General features: G+C 39.3%; 1 protein-coding gene across 2 annotated transcripts in view; it reads left to right on the forward strand.

The window, feature by feature from the left end:
* The window catches only part of ELMO1 (engulfment and cell motility 1), a 313,181-nt gene that overhangs the window by 184,897 nt on the left and 105,354 nt on the right, over positions 1–22,930 (forward strand). For both annotated transcript variants that reach the window (XM_071736038.1, XM_071736039.1), the window contains exon 17: positions 19,231–19,367. In XM_071736038.1, coding sequence (XP_071592139.1) covers positions 19,231–19,367 — 137 coding nt within the window. The remainder of the gene's footprint in view (positions 1–19,230; positions 19,368–22,930) is intronic.

The raw sequence follows: 22,930 nt of genomic DNA on the forward strand, positions 1-22,930 counted from the left end.
GGGAGATGGAGTTAGGCTTTTCTCAGTGGTGACCAGTGATAGGACAAGGGGTAATGGGTGTAAATTGGAGCATAGGAGGTTCAAGTTGAATATCAGAAAAAATTTTTTTACTGTAAGGGTGACAGAGCCCTGGAACAGGCTGCCCAGGGGGGTTGTGGAGTCTCCTTCACTGGAGACATTCACAACCCGCCTGGACACGTTCCTAGGCGATGTACTCTAGGGGGCCCTGCTCTGGCAGGGGGGGTTGGACTAGATGATCTTTCGAGGTCCCTTCCAACCCCTAGGATTCTATGATTCTATGATTCTATGATTCTATGATTCTAATGCTGTTCTTCAGTCTTCTTGACACCTGTCTGAATATATGTACAAGAACAAAGTTTTTGTGTAAACAGTCTCTTTGGCTTCAGATAATAGCTCTTCCAAATAATTAGAAGACATTTCCTTTGGAAGCATTTGCAAGATACTCTATCTTGTGACAGATTAGTGTTAGTAAAACTGAAGAAAGAATTTCTCACCTTTCCTTTCCCTTGCCTTGTCTTGTCATTAAGATGGGTGGTTGTTTCACTGCTCCAGGCCCCTGACCACAAATGCCCACCCAAGCCATGTGGTCCTTCTTTGTGTTTACTGTGTCAAGTAGTACCCTATCTGCTTCTGTGAATAATTCTGTTGTGCCTGCTAGAAGAGTTTTTTCTTTTTCTTCTACATTTTCTTTTTTCTTTTCCTCTTTTTAATTTTTCAAGCAAGTGGGTTTGAGTCATAAGAATGGCTTGTATCCAGCAATATGCAAATAACAATCCTCTGAAGTGGAGGAAGAAAGCATAAAGGATGAAAAGAAAAAGAACACCCAAATACATACACACCCACCTCCCTCTAACTGCTTCCCCTCTCCACCCACATTGAATTCATATCACAAAATCTGTGCTCTGGACTCCCTGGGTTTCTCTTTCCTCTTATTTTTTATCTTGTACTTATTAGTAGTATGCTTATTAGTCCTAAATTGCCTCTCACATGACTTGGGAAGTACCTAGGACACTTTAATTAAAAATACTGCTCACTTCTGCCAGTGCTGAACTTTTCAGCCAGACCAGCTACCACCCTCCTCCCCATACGTAGGATCTACCAGAGTTTTACCTGCACATAACAAAGAGATCTCCTCTGTGATGGGTTGTGATAGGTACCACCACCACAACCATCACAAAATGTTGTCTGTTACTCGTTCTGTGCCTTCAGGGAATTTGCAGAGTTGATGGTATCAGTAGGGTAACTCAAGAGCCTGTGGATTTTTCTGCACTTGTCTTTAGATTATATTCATGCTAAAATTTAATTGCTATAATCTCTCAGGAGAGGTGGAGGTTCCAATCCAAGTACAGAGGCTTTGGGTGGGTATCAAGAACCTTGCCAGAGGGTTCCTCCTGCGGAGTTGGGCGTAGCACAAAGGAGAGACTGAGTCTCTAGAGGTACTGATGGCGAGGTCTGGTTTACTGTGGAAATAAGGGTCACTGCAAATTTTACCTGTGTTTTCTGGTATTATTAATAGATTAATAGTGCTGGGAGCTTCTTAGGGAGCAGATATTTTCATCACATTCTGCATCCCTGCTTCAATTTCAGTTAAGCTCTTTGAGCGGGAACTGTCATGGTCTAGCTGGAAGTTTGTGTTCTGGGGGTCTTCGTGGTTTGTTTAAAATAGTGTGACCTGTGTGGTTTTTTGGGAAGGACCTCTTGCCACTGTTGAACTTTGTAAGTCCTTTGAGGACTTTGCTGCCGTTTTCTATGCTTCCTGGTAGGATTAATACAATTAAGTGAAATGCGCTGGTAGATATTTAGGTCTTGAACATATTTCATCATTCACTGGAACAAGTTGTCCAGAGAAGTTGTGGATGCCCCCTCCCTGAAATTGTTCAAGGCCAGGTTGGATGGCACCTTGAGCAACCTGATCTAGTGGTAGGTGTCCCTTTCCATGGCGGGGGGATTGGAACTAGATGATCTTGAAGGCCCCTTCCCATCCAAACCATTCTATGATTCTATGTGCATCTATTTGAAAACAGAAAAATGAAGATCAAGGACAGCCAGTTCTCCTTATCTTTCTGAAGAGATTCCATCTCTTCTCAGTTAAGTCCTCAAAGGGCTCATTCCAGGATATAGGCAGCTATTTGGTTTTTTATAGTATTTCCCACAGGTAAGATGCTACTTTATAAATGTTATTCTAAAACAAGCTAAGTTTTTTAGGAAAAAAATTTTTAGGCTAAAAAATACAATAGTGGGGAAAATTGCAGGCATGCTAATAGAACATCTTTGCCATGACTCATGCAAATTGGGGATCAGAACTATTCATAGTTTAAAAATGGCTCAGAGGATATTTTGAAACAATAATTGAACTTCTCTTATGATGCAGAATATTTTTTCTTTGTTTTTGTCTCACTGATAGACTTAGCATAGCTAAAATACTTGTCAGGGAAATGTAGATGTATAATAAAATATGGATATTTATTGGATACACATATGTTGGGTTACTTTGCTTAGTTCCTGCCTTTGAATTGGAGTTAGTTTGCTTACCTTGTAGGTCTTCTGAAAATATTCAGATTTAGCAGTGGTTTATTCCATGTTAAAAAAAAAAATTCCTATTTTTGATGATTGGGCTTGATGATCTTAGGAGGTCTTTTTCAACCTTAATGTTCTATGATTAATGTTATATGGTGCTGTGAGCTTATTTCCCATGAAGTGAAATTTGGGTGACCCCCACTTCAGGTTGGAAAGAATTTAGGCAATTGGAGATCTGTAATGATCCTCGGCTTCAACATCATTTTGCTGTGGGAATGTAGAGGATTTAGGCAATGAATAATTTATTCAAAACTCAATTAAAGAATCTTGTTCCTGGTATATTCAGCACTAGGTATGGCAGCATCCATCATTATGCGCTGCATGGCTGGGGTTAACACTTCCCTGCATTTATGTAATTTAGAGATCTACTTTAAAAAACAAAGGACCAACTTTCAAGATTCGGTATTTAAATGAGAGTTGACTATTAAGACTTTATGTGATAATATTTCAGGGAGGTAATCTCTTTTAATAGGAAAATCTCAGTCATCTATTCAGTAATACTGAGTAATCTATTTTATAATAAAAAACCATCGTGCCTCATTTCTAAAGCCTGTTCTTTTTCCCACTAGTGGGAGTCTGAGATGGGATTGACTTTTACACCATCTTGCTGAGGCAATGGAAAGCCCATTTGTTAGAAGAGCTGAGTGCTCCTCCTTCTGTCAAGGCTGAATTGAATTATGGGTCCCCAGGGAAAAGTAATTTCAAACATACTGGTAGATTTATCATTAAAAGCAATGCATCCAAAGAATCCCTGCCAGAAGAAGAAAGGAAATATTAACCCTATTTCATACTTGAGAAAACTGAGTTGTGTGATACGGTTCTTGTGATGGCAAAAAGAACTTGAATAAGTTCAGTCCCAGTTGATATATTCCAGTCCATAGCTGATGAGCAAAACTACTCAAAATAATACTATTTTTGGCCCATCTCTGCAGCAATAGCATTGCAGAGGAGGTGTGGGATTTGTTAAAAAGGCTTAAAGGTATTTTACTGTTTTTCTGAAATTCCAGCCATTTCCACTGAGAGTACAACAAAGGTTTTTTCAAAAATAGGAAATCTTTACATAGATGAGCATGTGAGGAAAGTAGTTGAAACTGAGAAGGGAGAAAAACTAACAGTGGTATATTTGTAATTGTTACGAAACTGTTGGAAAGTGTGAAAAATATAGGACACATTCCTTAGTTTACATTCTCATTTTAGGCATTTATAGATAGAAGAAATTATAATTTGTTTAGCTATGTAATAATGATTGTTGAAATATTTTTAATTGTGCCTAATGCTTGCTCTGACTAGTGATGGAACACCATCATTAGTGTATTTTAGTTTCTAGTAAAAAATTACAAGATCTTAAGTAAAAAGGATTCCTGGTGTTGCCATCAGAATGAGTAACTTCTGTTTCTTGAAAGGTAGGATATTTTCATATATTCCTGTGTGGTACATGCAAAAATGTAATTTTTTTTTTACTTCAGGAAATCAACGTTTGTGAAAATAAGGAAGAAAAAAATTAATGCATCATTTCCATAATAGCTGGCCTCTAGCAGGTAGATTGCCTAGGCTTTATGATGTCAATGCAAAAAACAGCCCTACTGTAGAACTGAAAATGAGGGGTTAAGCTGGAACATTGCAGGTAGCCACATCATATATTCTCATTCATGGATTTATTGAACTACATCATTATACTAATTACTGCTCTTCTCATGCATGTGAGGATTGGAGACTTTTTAATTTCCATCTTAGACATTGTAAGAATGATTTTAAATTTACTATCATGACAACTTTATTCTTTATTTAGTACCTCTCCTCTCTCTATTTCTCCCCTTTCCCCACTTATTTGTATTATTTTATTTCAGCCTTCATTCGACTAGATTAAACCAGCACAGTGGTTTCATCCATTCCAGTACCATTCTCCAGCAAGCATTTAATGAGCCTTTCCTTCCTTGTACTTCATTCTCATTTGAGGCCCCATATCTTGTGTATGGGTGAGAAGATATCCAGGCATTGTTCCAGTTGGTGTGCTACCAGCATCTTGTGTTGTCATTTTGATACTTCATGATCTGTGCTAGTAATTTCTCACTGATTGTGCTCTAGGATTACTGTTGCTTTTCTTGGGACTTTTGTCACAGTGATGGCTTTGTATACAAGGTGTCTTTTGTCTGCTATTTTTTTTTATTAACTGGTGAGTCTCAGCTTAGAGCAGAAATCTTTTTAACTACTCAAAATCTTTCACAATATTCAGTGTCATAACATTCTGATTTCTGCAGATCTCGACGTCCTCCCTTTATGACACTGATCATCTGTTAGGATACCATCAGCAGTGCCATCACCTTAGGACTCCAGTAAATTTTGCAGACATACTACTAGATTTTTGCCAGCATCTTTAATGAAAATTCAGAGTCTGAGACTGACTTCTGAGAAATTCCAGTAATACTACTCTTAGCTTGATTACTCCCTTGCTTTTTAGTCATTTTCCTATGTGGTCAGCATCTCACTCACCTCACTAATTCATGTGTCAAATCCCATTTTCTCCAGTTGAATTGCTGATTTTCAGTCTGGCACACAGTGTTATATCAAAATATTTTACTTAGGTCAGATGTAGGAGAACTAATCTGTCTGCTGTGCAGATAAAGTCTGCTACATTTCACCCATGAGAAACAATAGTTATTTGTCAAAGAAGTTAAGATGAATCAGACTTGATCTCTTCTTGGTAAGCCGTTGCAATTTTTATTCCAGTCTCAGTGTATTTTTACGTACTTTCCTTCAAAATTTGTTCTGAAGCTTTGTCTGATATTGAGAACAACCCTGTCAGTATCCACTCTCACCTTTTCTTCCTCCTTTTATTACATATGTCTTAGGTTTTCTTTCATATTCTCTTTGTGTGATAAATCTATTAAAAATCTGCCTGACTTGCAAAGCCACATATAGTACAAAGGGGGAGGACTTAATGAAGTACCCTTTATGATCAAGGAGGGGGCATGATTTCCAAAAGGGGATGTTTCATGTGAAGTAGATTGCCTTGCAGATTTTGTAGAAGTTTGATGCATAATTTGGGTACCTTCGTGTGGGTAGCTGGGAAAAATTAAGCTTCTTTAAGATTTAAAGTCTTAATGAAAGGATGGAGGAACTATGGGTATTTCCATATTTAAACATCAAAAACATCAACAAAGGGCTGAACTGTTGGTATGACAAGGAGTGAGGTCCATTGCTGCCTGGTCTCTAGGCCCAGGGGGTGCCAGGCCAGGTACCACAGCAGGGCTCCATCATCAGGGTGGCTTTATGTCCCAAATTTGGCATCTGCAGTGTTCCTTTTGGTAGGTGGCAGAAATCCCTCCTCCACTCGGGCCCACACTGGAGCACGCTGAGGTAGTGCAGCTTTAGCTGGTCTACCACTTGGATCTTAAAAACCTTGACTGTGCTGATTTTAGTTTCAAAAACATCCATCGTGTCTTTCAGGCATGTGAAGGAAGAAAAGTCTGGAAGTTTAGTTTCCTGCTAAATCTACTAAAATATAGTGTCATGGTTTAACACTGGCCTGGCAGTTAAACTGAGTGACAGATGCTCTCTATTAATCTCTCTCTCCTCCCTGATAAATAAAGGAGAGAGAGACTTATAGGTTGGAAACTAAACTACGCAACTTTAATGAAACAGTAATGATAAATAGGAAAAATTACTAAATATATACAAATATACAGGAAAATTGATACCACGTTCCTCCCCCCCTTTTCCCCCAGTAACTCTCACGTCACCACCGAGGCTGCAGGGCAGCCCTGGGAAAGTCCAGGCTGGACTCCTGGAGTCAGCAGCAGTCAGGAACTGGAGGCAGGAACACACAGATATGGGCTGGCTTGGATCAGGACCACAGGCAGAGGAACAGACGGAATCCTTCCAGGATGCCTAAGGAAACAGGGAACGGGTGAAGGAAGGGAAGCAGGAAAGGCAGGAAGGGCAGGCAGCCGGAAGCTGGAAACTGGAAGCCCTCGTGATCCTTCAAATTTATACTGAGTATGACGTGTATGGGATGGAATACTCTGTTTGGTCAATTCTGGCATCTATCTTGTCTGTTCCTCCCCAAAGGAGGGATGCAGGTGGGACCTCTTTATTCCTTCTGGAGGGTAAAATGTTCCTCAGGGCTGAGCAGTGTCCTTGGCTCTGCACACCTTGGCTCTGTCACTCAGTTTAATTGCTTCCATTTTGAGCTCACCTGCTGACTGAGGTACATCTACCTCAGCTTTAGGACTGGTTTTTGTGAAATCAGGAGCAATTGGTGTCTCACAGGCAGATGCACGAGGGGCTGCGGTGGTGGGAGAGACTCTGCCTCTGGGCCAACTCCTTCGCTGGAACCAAGGTACCATTCACTGTCTTCCCACTGAGCCCCAGCTTCTCACCAGCTACCTCGCTCCTCCAGCTCTGCCAGGTGAGAGCCAGAGAAAAAAAGGAAACAGGAGTAGAGCTAATGCTGCATTTATGCAGCAAGAGATGGAAACTCATGTGAAAAGAGAGGTAAAGCTCTCTTACCCTGCTCCTGATTATTCTGTGTGCCCTGCCAGATAGATGCACACACACCACTGAGGTGAGACACACCACTGAAACTGTCAGCATAGACACAAGATGCAGGTGATTTTGTAGCAAAAATAGAGTACTTCTTTGTGGGAGAAACAGAACTCTGAGCTTTGATGACCTCCCACTGTGGAACTGTTTGGCTGCAGGCTACTTCCAGCACGAGTAGAAATATTTTCCCTGGCCAGGTTTTAGTTCTTCATGCTAAACAATGTTCCCCAGCTGGGAACAGGATTGTGGTATTCCATTTGCAGTTGAGCCATTTCTTGAGCTGCCAATGGCCTTGCACCTTTTAAGACTGCTCCAGTGTGAGTTCACAGACATTTCTGAATAATCAACCATGTTTGGATCCAGTTGTTGTTTTGTTTTAAATAAACAACCCAAACCCCCAGAATTTTAGAATTACTTCAATTCAGACTCTAATTCCTTACTGGTGAAGATTTCTTGCTGCTGAATTTTAATCTACCATAAGAAAAGTTTCTACTACTTTTCTCCAGTTTAAGTGAGAAGAGCTTGAAGTTTGTTTTTCTCATAACACCAATTTGGTTTTTCTTTTGCCTTAGAGAATTTGAAATCAACAATTTGACTCTGTCCTATTGGTAATGGAGAAGTTTAACTATTTCTCAAAAAAAGCATTTGAAATCTTGTTTTGTTTGGAAATGTTATTTCTGTAACTTATCACAGTAGGCTAGGAAATGCTTTTCTGTTCCAGTTGTATTACTTTACAATTTTTAAATACATCTGTACATACAGATGTCACAGCTGATCAGTTTCAGTCAAGAAAGAATTGAAGAATACTTTCTGAGGGCATGATGACATTTTTTCAAATGAACTTATATTGTTTAGCCTGTGTTATGAACCAGTATATTTTAACAAAAAGCAAGGCTGGTACTCTTGGCTCCTATGCAATATCTCTTGAGACATGACTGGGATAATGCTGTGTAAAAAAACAGCCAAGCAATAATCCTAAAATTTACAAACTAATTTTAAACTGAATTGCAGAAGCAAAGAGAGGTCTTGTCTGAGATTACTTTAATTTTTTCCATTTGCAATTACTGTGTCTGTGATGGTAGTAATAGGAGTCAGTTTCTAAGCATGTTAGCTTAGCTTCTTTTTCAAATACAGCCACAGTCCAACAGAGAAATTTCAGCTGAAGCTTTTTGCCTGCCTTTTTTTAATTTTTTTTTTTTTATTCTGAGAAATTATTGTTTTCATCTTTGTATGTTGCTATTCTGTTATCCTCATGTATACAGACAGATTTCTGCAGTGACTGATAATACACTTGGGATAATAAGGCCCTCAAGGAAAAAAAGACAATTACTCATGGTCAGTATGGAATAAAGTGATAGAAAAGACATAACTGTCTTCAGAAACCTCAAGGCATGATGTAAAAATTACTTTATTCAATTTTGCTGCCAACAAGGACAAAACAAATAATGGATTTACAATACAAAAGAGAAAATATATATCAAATGACAATGACAATAACAAAGCTAGAAACTAGCTAAGTAGTGGAACAAGCTATGAGGGAATACTGAGCAGTTACCCACACCAGAGATGGTATCGTTTAGACCAAATTTCTTCCTTATTTTCCTTATTCTGATAGTATACGAAAATATGACCACAGGTAGTCTTAATGTGTTTTCTGGGCCTGTTTCCTCTCCCAATATCCCACACATTCATTTTGTTTATACTCTGGGGCTTTTTATACCAAGTATCATGAGGAAAGAACCTGCACTACTTCCCTTATTTCTGAACAAGGTGATTCTCCAAGCTTCTTTATAAATGAAAAGGTTTGGGATTACAGTGAACTATAGCTGTTAATATAAAATGCAAATACCCTAGGATATAGAACAGGCATTAATTTTAAAATATTGGTATCCTCTAAAATACTTCCAAGTAAGATGTCTGTTTCCCAGACTAAAACAATGTTTTAACATGGGGGGGGGGGGGGTGGGGGTGGGGGGTTGTTGTTGGGTTTTTTTTGTTTTTGTTTTATTTTTTTAATAGCGATGTGACTGAAATGCTGGTTTAATGTTTCAGTGTGTAAAGAAGAGCAATAAGAGAGCTGGGCAGCATTACAAATTAATTTAACATTTCTAAAATATGACTTTTGATGACAGTAGTTTTACCTATCCAAAACTCTGCTGTGGCAGCCATCGAATCAAACAGCTCAGTTCATATTAATGTAAGAAGTTAAAAACTCTGCTAGAGAGGCTTATGAGCTGCAAATGTCATTTAGATATGTGGTGTTTAAATAGCATCTGTTGTTAAGCCTGTGGTTTCATTAAATTGATTTTCTGCTTGTCTTTCAAGAGTTGAAGTTTAACATCTGAAGAGTTAATGTTAACTTATATCCTTCTAGAAACAGATTAATATTCAAAAAGCCATTGAACATGCTTGGCTCTTAAACAGGGCATTAGGCTGATGCTCTCAGACAAATACAGTAACAAGCACTGAGTTTCAATGTTTCCTGAGCAGCTTGCACCCTACCACATCACTGTTTTCCTTTTTTTTTTTTTTTTTTTTTTTTTTTTTTTGTGATTAGCAATTACTCAGTTTGGTCTGTGTTAAAAGAGTGTGCTTTGGCAGTTTTTTCTTCTGCCAGTCTGACTATGGGACTCTAGCCCAGATATTTAAAAAACATTATTTAGAGATTAATACAATTTGTAGGGTGAAAAAACAATTCAGGCAGTTGTGGCTGGATAACTAAGGTGCCTTTTCTGCAGTGAATTGATGACTTTCACCTCAGCAAGTCCAGCTGGGTACAGATAGGGACTGAGTTTGTGAGAAGAGGGAAAATTAGCATTTCCCTACAGATCACTCTATTGTTGCTGCCACACTTAATGATGATTGCCTATGGCAGACCAAGATGGGAGTAGCTATAAACATGCTAAGGTGTTGCCAGCCTGGGGTAGATTGCACAGGATTTTCCTGTGCAAACTTCTCTTCAGTACTGATTTCTTCTTTCTCACCTTTTACTTTTCCAAAGGTGGGAGGGAGATACAGAAGGGGAGGGAGGAGAGAAATTATTGCTAAGGTGAGTTGTCCTAAATGAAGCTGTAGTAATGGTGGTACCAGACATATTTTCAAAGAATTCCAGGAAATCTAGTAGGCATGCATCTCCTGGTTCTTGAGCAAGCCATGTAGTTTCAACACAGTTCAAAACCAGATTTGACATGAAACATGACCTACCTTTACTCTAGGATGTGTGGTTTACTGAATTCCCTTATCTTAATGACGGGCAATCATTTTCTATTGATATTGATGTCATCTTTCCCTGTCAATCTCTTACCTGATTTGGCATTTTGAGTATTTCCAGGTTTGATTCAAAGCAAGTGGCTAAATTCAGAGTGCTTTTGTTTTGTTCCCTTTTTTGTGATGGCAGGAAACCTAGCATATGGTTAGCGTGCTACTCACTTTTTAGATAAATAGTTATTTGTCCTCTCTGATTTGCACTTCTGGAGCTAGCCAGAGGTAGCAGGCAGACCTGCTATGAAAGGCATCTCAGTATACAGCTCAAGGGAGGGAAACATCAAGGATGTGCACAAGCAAAGGCAGGCAAGTGCCCACTTCTACACCTCCAGACTTCTGACTCCAGCCCTCAATGTTCTCCATCTGTAGTGACGCACCAGTCAATAGTAACTGTGCCAGAGTATAGCATTTAGGAGTAAACTTTTCCAGTGAGTGTTGTAGGGCTAAAAAGAGTGGTTAAGCAGTGTGACTGCCTTTATGCTGCTCTTTGTAAATGCTGAAGATATCTACCTCCTCCATTGCTACTGTCATTATTCCTGATTTCTCTGATGATATGGTTAAGGCTATAGTTTCTCTGAGGGCTAAGGGAGAAGATGGATGCAACAGGGAAAGGACTTAAGAGTATCAACATGTAACAGATGTGATAAGGTGTTTACCTTGCAAGGGCTGAGCTCAGATTGCCTCCTTTCAATGTTACTTTTTTTTTTTTTTTTTAGGTTTTTTTTTTGGTTTTTTTTTTTGAGGGTTTTTTTTGAGTTTTTATGTAGCCATCATTTCCTTGTGTGCTTTGCCATGGTGTCAGGAGTCTGGTCTGGTGTAGGAAGTTTTTGCATAGTGTGTCTGGTTGTTAGACAAGCTTTTGTAGACTCAGCTTAGTATGTGTAATTCCTTCTTGTGTGTGTAATTCCTTCTTGGTCTACAGATTTACTAGAAGTGACCATAAACACTTCGTAGTCCCTAAGCTAATTTATCACATTAATGGTTAAAATTCTTTTTATGTTATTATTCAGGGCTACTGTAAATATTCTGAAACATAATTGTAGATCTGTACTTGCAGTTCTGTATTTTGTTCACAAAAGGCATTCCTTTCTGATAACAACAAATTCAACCCCTTCTTTTTTCATGCCATTTCCACTTCCATAGAGTTTTCTCCTTGAAATGCATGACTAATTCGATTGAAGTGTTCTCACCTCTGAAAATGATACACTATCCGTCAGGTTTTAAAACAGCATTTTCTTATTTATCACTGGGGTTTTTTGTTTGTTTGGTTGGTTGGTTGGTTTTGTTTTCTTTTTATGTTTATTTTTTTCTTTTGCATGTGTTTTCTTGGGGGGTTTGGTTTGGGCTTTTTTGTTTTGTTTTTTGATGTTCTTTTTAGTTTTGTTTATGTTTTGGTTTTTTTTACTGGGATTAGCAGTGTGAAGAGGGAAGCAGTCTCCTTTCCTGTTCAGTGTGCTGTGACACATTGTAGAGGCAGTTCACAATTACTTGTTTCTGGAACCTCTTTTGTCACACATAAATATAGGCTGCTTTTGAATGAGATAGGGAACCTTTATCAGCACACTGCTGATTCTTTGTAGTCTTTTTCATTTCCTTTTTGTGTGTGAGTAACTTTCCTCTCTTTGCACTTTGGCTTTTTCTTTGCATTTCCAAACCACTTTGTTCAGTCTTCAGCTCCATTCTAAGTAGGAGAGGTGTGATGAAGTGTCATAGTTTGAGTAGGCCAGGATAATTTTTGGTACCAGCACAAGGACCTAGAGGAGAGGATCTTTAGGACGCTAAGAGATCTGAGAGGGCAGAACACAGGAGGGTCTATTCCCTCCCACTTCTTACCCATAGCCTATAAAAGTCAGGCACAGTGGCAGCCCCCCTCTTTTTTGCCCACTCCTTGCTTGGCTGCTGCTCCCCTGGGCTCCTTTACCATCAGCTCACCACGTGCTCTTCAGAGTCCACATCGTCTGGTGATATATTTGTATGTGCATTTGTATATTTGTTCCTTATCCTATGTGTTACTGCCCTTCTCCTGTTCTAATAAACCTGTTTCAGTTTCCAACTTTTAAGTCTCTCGTCCTTATTCACCCTTTATCTTCACTCGGGAGGGTGGATAATAGAGAGCAATTCTGATCTCTGGTTTTTGGTGTGCCCAGGCTGCTGAACTGACATAAAGTCTCCGTGTTTGGTGGGAGTTGCAAAAGGAGTTATTTTTACAAAGTCAGCCTGCTTGAGAGGACAAGTGCACTTGTCCTTCAGTTCAGCATCAGCTCTGGATGAGGCAGGGTGAGTCTGCCCAGATACTGTTCTTCAGTCACCTCCTTATGGATGTAGGACAGAAGCCACCCCTGAACTGCTCGATTTGTTGGCAGTGATGACTGCAGGGCTTTATTGACTTGTGCTACAATAGTCAGGGTCTCCTTTAGGAGAGAGGCAGACTGGGGTAAAGGAGGGGCATGGTTTTTATACAGTAAATCTGGTAAATTTAGTGAAGAGTTTGAAGATCAGTATGCCATAATCATACTAGTTCTGCCTGTCTCATCAGGCTTGAGGCTTCACAGAGTTCTTGCTTTTCATTACATAATGTAGTTATTCTCAGTCTCAAAAAAGGAAAGCTTAAAAGACTGTAGGAAGCCTTTTCATGTATACTTTTATTCCAGTTTCCCTCTATAGTTCCCCAAATGAGAAATCTCATCAGTTCAGAGAAATGCTGTTGCTTTGCATCTTTATGAGAAGTTTGAGTTGACAGTTTTGCTGCATGTTGAGCAGTTTCATATCTGTTCTATCCCAACTAAATAAGTGATTAGGTAAGGTACGTTGCTGAAGGTCTCTTGTAGCAGTGTATTTCTGGGTAATTTTGGTGCTATGGAAATGCACCAGGTTAAAGAGGGGGCATTTTTGCCCTACTTTTCATGATCAGCTCATTGTTTTCCCAAGTAATTGTGTATATGCTAATTTGGTGCTGAGATTTTTGGATTTGGATTCACTCCTGATATCCTGGTATGTCTGGGGTGACATTTCTGAGACACACACATGTGTCCACAGCTCTGGGAAAACCAGTGGCACACCTTGTGCAGTTCAGTGGGCTTCCTTATCCCCTTTTTATTTCAAAGAAGGCAAAATAAAATCCTCATATAATTCACGTAGACTTTGAATTTAACAAATGCATCTTAGCTTTCTGCGTTATTTTTGCTTGTCTTGAATCTTAATTGCTTGTATCTTATTCTCTCAACCAAAGTAAAAAGAATGAGTGGCTTTTATTCTAATACCAACTGAGCACTGATCACTGGGAAAGAAAACTACATGATTGGCAGCAATATTACTACTTCATTACTGCAGTGCCATTTGCTAGTGACCTCCCTTGCCTTAAATTACACTATTTCCCTATCACATGCCAGAAAGGTAGCCAAAGGTTTTCTCTCAAATTATTGCCAGCAGACTGCAGGGATCAGTGGTGTAGATGACTTGGCAATTGCTGTGTCTCTGCGATATTAGGTGCTCTTTATCTTTTATACTCTGTGTTACTGAGAGAATATTTGATCGTGTGTATAAAAATGGTCATGGAAGTAGTTAGTTTTACTGTATCTCATCTTCAGGGAGCAGAAATTACAGTGCTCCTTCTCCTGAGAGCTAATGAGAGTTAGTTGCTCTTTGGTTGTCTTTGGTTATTGACAAATGTAATCCCAGAGGAGGCTGTGCCAAGCGGAGATGACATTTCCAAGGTCCATATTGCACCCTTCATATGTGGATGTTGCTGTACTTCAAAAAGTGCAGTGGATCTTTCCACCCCCCTCTGATCAAATGTCATCATCTCCATTCTGTGAAGCTGGGGAAAACAACAGAGGGGATAAATATAAATGAGACTAAACCAGAATTAAGCAGAAGTTCGGTACCAGACAACACAGATCTCTCTGGAGACTGGATTGCATGGATCCTGAGTATCTTTCAAACAGAGAGATGCTTTTGGAACCCCCTCTACCAGGGTCTTTGCAAACCAGTTTCCCAGAACTTTGTCATTGCTTCCCTTAGCTGAAAATTGTGCTGATGCAATTTCAGGTTGCTTTTCTTTATGAGTTTCAAGGTGCACAGGATCTGCTAATGCCATCCTCAGCACAGAGGCTTCCTGCTCACCACAGGTGTCTGTATGTCCCTTTATGTGTAACAGCATTAATGCCAGCTGGCCATATTTAAATGACTGATATAAGCTGTCTGCCAGCTTTTGAAATATTTGAGAATACAGAGCAATGTTACCACTTTTATTTATTACCTCCTTCATTAAAGCTATTTTAGTTGTATTTTGGAGACCAATTGTACATGGCTGACATTCATTAATGAGGTGGCTTGTGACCAGTAAATCATCTTTCCCATGCATGCCTGATGTGACGGAAACAAGCCTTACATTAACAAAAACAAAAGCAAAAAAAACAAATACCCCCCCCCCCCCAAAAAAAAAAAAAAAAAAAAAAAGTGGCTGTTTAAATCATCTCATCTTGTCCCCACAAAGCATTGTGAGTGGATTTTGAAAATAATGGGTTGAGCCAGTTCCTAATTTCAGACATTCTTCTTCATGGTAAATATTGCTATTTGCTATTTTGCTTTCACACCAGTATGACTTTTTTTCATTTCTTGAATTCAAGAACTTCACAAGGGAGGTCAGAATGACCATCCGCGTGCCATTTTAAACACACTCTGAGGGATCAGTATCAACACAGCAGTTCAGCAGTGTCAGGCAGAAAGCAGAGGTTTCTTAAGATCAAGGGCAGTACCTTGCCTAGAAAGGTGTATTACTGTATCTCTGTCTGCTGTTGTAGCTTTGAGGGGAGGAAGGGGGCTATCTGTGTTACTTGCATAAAATAAATTTGAAGATAAAATTATATTAATCATATTTTTTTTTTTTACCTTTCCAAGTTGAAATTAGCTATGGATGCCTACACACAGACTATTTTTAAGGTGAGGGAAAGACATAATCAGTCCTTCCAGCTATCAGCCAGCTTCTGCTGAACTGGTGGCCTTTTGTTCACAGTGGTTTGGACAGTGAAGTGGCACCACCAGCCTTGGTGTCTGGTCTGGTGCTCTTGTCCTTTCTCTGAGTCTATATTGCATGCAGAAATCCCTGTTGTCTGTATTCAGTTCACCACAGCAACTCTGAAATTTAATTCTCTGCTGTACTTTAAGTCAAACACTTAGTGAAACATCTTCATGTAATCTGTGCCCTTCCAAGACAAGTTTATGCAATTACATAAATACCTAACTGGTCTTCACACAGCTAAAAGAAAGTCAGCCCTGATGATCTTGTTTCTCAGGGGAAAAGACACTCAGAGATGGGGTAAAAAATGAAGGTATAATGCTCATCTTACCCAATTTGTTTCCTTTTTCCTCTTATTTTCTACTGGTCCTCAGTGGAACAACATAGCGTATCAAATTTGTTTACCACTCAAACACTCTGGGATGCTTGAATGTCTTTGTTGTAGTTTAGGAAATGAACTGACAGACAAAATTGTGTTGGATAGACACTAAAAATATACACTGAAGGAACCAAATAAACTCCCTGGTAGAAATTAGCTCTTTTTTTTGCCAATACAATTTATGATGAGAAATTAACTAAGCTTCTTCCTTAAAGTCACAGCTATAGATCAGCTAGAAGCTTAAAGGACTGCTTGAATCCTGAGAGGTGGCACATTGATCTACAGCTCTGAGAACTGTGCCAGGAAAGGAAAATCAACAAAATCTTCACCTGATTTATGTAGGCCAGACATCCCTGACTTTCTTTTTGAAGGTGATCTCACAGAGCCATAATTAAAACTTGATGGTGTTATTAAATAATCATGATGATTTGCATCCCTGCGTTGCAGCTGTGTGTGTTTATGTGTGGTTATAAATGTGGTTAGTCCCTGCTTGCCAAAGTGAAGGTTAGAGAGTGCTGGCTTTAAGGGCAGGAATTTTGTATACAGCTTTTGCATAGAAGGTCTCCAAATTATTCTAAGGCTGGAACTCAGTTTCAGTTTAGAAGCAGTCAAATTACCAGTTAGTTAAAAAAATAAATCCATTAAGTTTTTAATTAGTGAATCTGAACAGCCTCTAAATTTGCCCCCTCTGCAGTGCTGTCATACTGGAGATGTTGACTTGGGGTTGGAGTGAGTGGGGTGAGACCCCAGGTTTTGACTTGGTCTTTTTCTGGTATGGAAACCACTGGTAACACAGTATTGCCTTTTCGTTCATCTTTGTCTTACCTGTCAAAAGGAGAAAGAAAGTATTGGGATGAGAATTGTCTTTCATTAGACATTGAAACACTTGAAGCAGAACATAGACGTGACCTGAGCTGCAGATATGCTGTAATGTAATCACCACTGATATGCTTCATTTATGATTTTTCCATTGAATTGTGTTATTTTGGATAAAATTTTTTGAGACATTCAAGAAACTACCTTCGAAGTCAAGTATGGATTTTTTTTTTCCCTCTACTGTCTGGATGCTGGTGGAAATTTTAAGTAAGCTGTTTACTATTTCATTTTGAATTTTCCTCAGAATTTGCTTTGTGCTTTAAGACATTGATCTTGCTTTCTAACAGGCCTAACTTTCTCCATTTATATCTATAATAATGATTTTTACTCTTTCATTTTCAGACTGAGAAGGCATAAAACAAAGTATGTTGCCTACTTAAAAAAAAAAAAAGGGAGGGGAGGAAGGTGGCACCTCTGATTCTGCATGCAGGCTAGTCCACATAGTAGATACATTTTGGGGCTGATTGTCATAAAGAGCATGAATGAGAACTGATGATCAGGTTTCTGAGAATCTCTAGCCTTTCCATTAATTTTGATTTATTGATTTTTATGAGCAGGAGGAGTGATAAGCTCAGGCTCTAAAGAGGCTCAGAAAGGCCAGTGCTTGTTGAGGGTTATTGCCTTGTTTTGTGCTGTGATTTATATAGCAAAGGTACTGGCTGCATTCTTCTGCTTGGTGTTATTTCTTCTCATCATTATAGTATTTCATGACTTAAAGACAAGTGCCCTCTGAGACCGTCCTGTTGTGTCTCTGACATTATTACAGGATGAAGGTCTGATTATTGGAAGTATTGAGTCCATGCAGCTCCAGTGAAAAGAATGGAAGCTGAAGGTGTTCTGAAGTTCATGCCCGAGGCATTTTATTCTTTTGAAGGGATTGAGTTGTGCCTCATAAATATAGGTCTATGCTTTGACTAATTCCCCCTTGTCTGCACAACCTTTGAAGTAAATGGAGCTTACTTGATTAGAATGAAACCTGTGCTCCAAAATTACTTCTCATCCTTGCTATGTAGTTGAGGAATTGATTAGATCATAGTAAAACTGATTTAAAATTAAGCTTCAAATTTAAAATTAAGCTTCAAAGTTTTGCTTTATAATTGGAATGCTGCATGTTGGGGAAGATCAGAAACCTTTTTTCTTTGAGGGCTCAGGTGATTCTAAGAACAACTGATGTTCCTGTGACAGGGCTGCTGGTGTGACAGAAGTAACTAAACATGCTGAAAGGGTAATTTTGTGGCTAGAAGAGGTACCAGGACCGGGTACCTTCCTGAACCATTCATGTTCTCCAACAAAGAATCTTAATTTTAATTTCTCTAGTTCCACTGAGAAAAAGCAGATGTCAGACAGTCATCCAACCTTATGAAAAACATGATTTATTCCAGTGCTCGATAATTCTGCTGTTCTTGCAGAGGAGGAAGCTTGCCTAACAGTGGCTGTATGAAGTAAGGAAAGATGCTTTTACATAGGCATGTGAGTGCTGGAACAGTCCAAAGGAGCACTCATGCAGAGGTGAAAGCTGAAGCTGAGACATCTGGGAACTGAGTATATGAAGAAAAGTTTAGTCAACTTTGGCTTAATCAATTTAATGATTTTTTTTTTTTGTTACTTTTTGAAGAACACAAATATGCAGCCTACTGAGGTGGCCCTGCAGGATTTAAGAATCCCTTCTAGTCCTTGGCTAAAGCTCCTTCTCTTCCTAGGTTGCTCAGATATGCCTAGAGGTCAGCATTGCTTCAGCCTTTATTTTCCAAAAGTCAATTCTTTGCTCAAGGAGATTCACAGCAGTCTTGTCAAACTTTGGTTTTCCCTTTTGAGATCATCAGTATAGTATTCTTTTTTTTCCTTCCTTAAGGCCAGTATTTGTTTAAAAAGGGGAAGTTTGACTTTTGGGTTCTTTATATTTTTTCCCCTTCTGTCTCAGATATATAGGACAGATGAGGGAAAATACATTTCTTTTTTTTACCATTATTTTCAAAGAACAAATATCATCAATTACATTTTCATCTGTATGTCTCTGATTTTCTCTGTGGTATATCCATGTTCAATAGGGCAGATCACCTGCCATGCCAGCAGAGCTTCACGTTTCAGTGTGTACATTGATCTGATACTGGTTTGTGACTGCTGGGGTTGGGTGTTTGGTTCTCAGTATGCAATATGGTACATGCTGCCAGCAGTGGGGAAGGCAAGTTTTTTAATGAGGAAACCTGTGCTTCTTCCCTGTGTCTCTCTGTCCCCACCTGAATACCAAAACTTGGCACAAACAAAACACTCAAAACACTCATTGAGAGAATATTCAGGCAAGCAGGCAGTTGCTTCCTCTGGTTCCTCCTTTCAGTCTCCTACAGACAGGCTCTGTACTGTTTCATTGTCTTTCAGACTGTAGACCAAGGCTGGCTTTTTGGGATAATGTTTTGACATCTTTTTCTACTAGAACTCTGATTCCTTTTGATTACAGTGTTTTCTAATTTTTGCGGCTGATTGTATTTTATGTCTATTTTCTGAAGCTCCTGCCTGTACATATTTTATTCCACCCCCCTTGTTTTTCTGTTTTTAGCCAGCGAGACCTGCAACGATTTCCATCCCATGTTCTTCACCCATGACAGATCGTTTGAGGAGTTCTTCTGTATCTGCATTCAGCTCTTGAACAAGACATGGAAGGAAATGAGGGCAACTTCAGAGGACTTTAACAAGGCAAGAAAAAGGGTGGGATGGTAATAACTTGTCAGGATGGTGAAACGAGGCCATCTATTCTTTCCCCGGAGGCACAGGGATTTACTAATCCCTATTCTGCTGAATGCTCTGGAGTTTTATCTGCTCAGATTCTTTGCACATCAGAGCACCAGCATTCAGAAGGCAGGGGTATGGGATGGGAGGTGTAAGTGAGATTCATTGACCTTTTTCAATCATGTTGCACTGCAGACTGTGAAGCTAAAAACCTGGCTTGAGGGGAAACTCTGCCTCTTTATGTTAGTAATATTATGCTGAAGTGCTGCAGCCTCTAAGGTTGTAAATAATGCAAAGAGAGTACTGCAGTGATAATTCTGTGCTTCCCTTTTGTTTCATGTGAACACTAAAGTGATAAAATATTCAAGAGTGGACACAATCCTGACAAACTGCTGTGCAGTTTAGCCCAGTAAAACAAACCAAAAAAAACCCCAACCAAACAAAAAAACCCCAAACTGCAACAAAACTCTTCACTATTGCACTTTTTTTTTTTTTTTTTAATTTTTTAAAATTTTTTTTTATTAAGACAATTCTGGCGGTTTCAGCCAATCTCCTGGCCCTCAGCAAAGCTATGGAGAACAGGACTGTGTGTCTTAGTAGTCCCTAGATACCCTGTTTTAACTGTCTAATTTACCATGGGTCTGAACAGTATCTTTGGCATTTTGTAAGAAGGACAAACTTGTGGCCAGCTGGCATCCTTTATCTTTGTTGGGATCCTTTGACTGCATCTTGAGTCTCTGTGAGAGATGTTTGTTATAGAGCTGCTGGTTGAGAATGAAAAGTGAGACTGCATCAGCATGTGCCAAAGAAGAGCTCTGAACCAGACTCAAATGTTGAGAATGGTGAGAAAGATCATGCCTAAATTCTAATTAGAACAATTTATTACTGAAGTGGTCTAAATGTCCGTTTTCTGCTATAGAGTGACGGTGATTCCTTAGGACATGGTTTGGAATAACCTTTGTTGAGTTACCTTTTTGAGGTAAGATAGCTGTTAGCCATACCAGAGCCTTGGAAAAAGAGAGAAGTGAAGTCCAAAATGCGTGCTGTTGTAACTAGATGGCCTAGAGGCTTGTTCTTGTGTGGAATTCCCATCATGCTTCTCTTACCTAATGGTCCAGAAGCACAGAAGGTGCAAGATAATTCACTGAACCAGTGTAGAAACCTAAAATAAATAGCTTAAAAAAGCAACAACTTTTAAAAGGCTACTTCATAGTATGTGTTTGTTTTACATAAATATATTAACAATTGCCTATCACTTTCAGACCTTCTGTCTCAGTAGAAGAAGGATTTGTGTGCATAATTTCCTACAACTTGAATTGGAATATCATTAGAAATCCAAGAAAAGAGGGGTGCTGTTTCAGGCAACAACCAAGATCACCCTAAAAAGAAAAGAAAGTCATTCACTTTTCAGGTTAGGCAGTGCTGTGGAGCCTCAGGGAAGAACAGGTAGTTTCTTCTCTTATCTGACTAGTTTTCTGTTTGTGTTTCCTGTTACTGAAAATCCCATGGCTTCAGTCAGCAGCTCTTTCAGGTTGCAAGGTGAGCAGTAGGTCCTGCTACGTGTGTCACTGAAGACAGGTGATCCTTAACTCCAAGGGGCAAATCTGAAATGTTTGCAATCATGCTACCAGGATTTGTGTCTGGCAGTGGCATTGTGGTTCATGAGAGATGAACCCAGGATCTCTGGCTGCAGAAATCAGCCTTGATTTTGTAACTGGTTTTGTAAACGGGAGGGAATATTAAACTCTTGCGACTTCCATTTCTAAGAGTTCTGTAATTATGTTCTGCTTATCTAAATCCTTTCTTTCAGTCATAAGGAGATTTTTGTGCTCTTATGTGCTTCAAATGCCATGTGGTGGCGTTGTGCATTACTCAGCTGATAAATGTCTAAAGGGATCTGTGAGTGAAGCAAACTGTGTTGTTGCGTGGGCTTGTGAAGCACTTCTGGATTTGTGGGGGATGATACATTATATAGTGGTACCAAGGTTTACCCATCTGGTTGGTGGGTGACAGCTGCCAGTGCTGATAGCTTTACCAAACTAAATAACACCCTTTCTGCTCCTTACTCCTTACAAAGGGGCTTTGGTGATCGTGGCACGTTAGTATTCTTTCTACATCTTTCCTATGTGTTAAGGGTACCAGTTTCTATGCGGTCCCTTGTGAAAATTTGGCAGGCAAAAGCCACATGGACCCAGGGAGCCTTCAGACCATACTTTCAGAAGTGAACAGGAGGGAAGCAGACTTCACAAGATGCCATAGCTTAGTTGCTGTAAAATAAAAAAAGTTGCTTTGTACATCTTTGTATTACTACTTTTCAGTTCAGTAACTTGCTTGTCATGGTAATGTGTGAAATGCCACTTTGCTATGGTTTGCTGCCCACCTGGCTGATGGGTTCATTCATTTTCTTCTTTCTTCTCTTCCTCCCCCAGAATCTCCAAAATTTAACACTCTCAATATATCTGATGGTAATTCTTGAGACCTGGAGATTCTGCTAAAAAGCTAATCCACTTGCTTTGGTCTTTAATCGTAATGGAAGAAAAGGAGCTTTTTGCTTAATTTTGATTAAGCACAATAGCTTATGCATTAAGGGGCTGTAGGAGGTCTGTGTCCACATATAGAGATTTATTTTCTCCTCTGGCATTGCTAAGTGATAGGCTCTAAAAGAAATCAAGTGATTGAATAAGTCCCTTCAGATTTCAGTTCTCAAGGGGTTTTAAAGCCACAGATTAAGACTTTCTTTTGATGACAAAATGGCATACTGTGGCATCATAGTTCCTCAATTCATGTTGTGAATACTTCATACAGGTTTGTTCATTTTTAAAGCTTAAAAAAAAATAATTAAAACAGCGCTTTGCTCAGGGATAGAAGAATTTTATGGTGTTTCAGTGAAATATTTATGATCTCATGCTTTGTCTCACTGAGTTTCTTTCATTAAGAGAGACACCTTTTGTCAAATCGTTCATTGGAAAAACTCCTTGGATCTCTATGGTGATAGTGTGATACTGTCAGACCTAAAATCTTTTTTACAGCCTCTCAATGTGCTTGTGGATGTCTGAATAGAATAGTTAGTCAGGCAGCTAAGCTTATACTATGCCTTTATAACATTTTAAAATATGCATAATTCATGTCTAATGAGTTTTCTAGAGAAATTAAGATGGAGTTGGATAGACAGATGTGCAAGTGGCAGCAGTTCCATGTGAAACCTTTTCTTTAAATTTGAGCCTACAGATGATCAAAGGACACTTTACACCCTCTGTCCTCAGCAGTCATTTATGAGCAGACAGCATGGTTTATGACTTCAAAAATATAATCTTGTCTCCAGGCTTTACATAATTCTACATGTTTTATTGCAGTAGAAGAAAGCCTTGTGTATTGATTTTTGGAGTCCGTGTTGATTGTAAGAAAGTTGGACTGAGTTATCTTGCACTCCAGCATTTAGAAACCTTAACCACCAGCCTGCCCGTTTAAAAGGGTGCTCATCAGTCAGTTTTCCCCCACATAGGGGCCACCTACACCCTTCTCAGGGGAAC

Source organism: Heliangelus exortis, chromosome 2 (assembly GCF_036169615.1).
Source record: "Heliangelus exortis chromosome 2, bHelExo1.hap1, whole genome shotgun sequence".
Lineage (NCBI taxonomy): Eukaryota > Metazoa > Chordata > Aves > Apodiformes > Trochilidae > Heliangelus > Heliangelus exortis.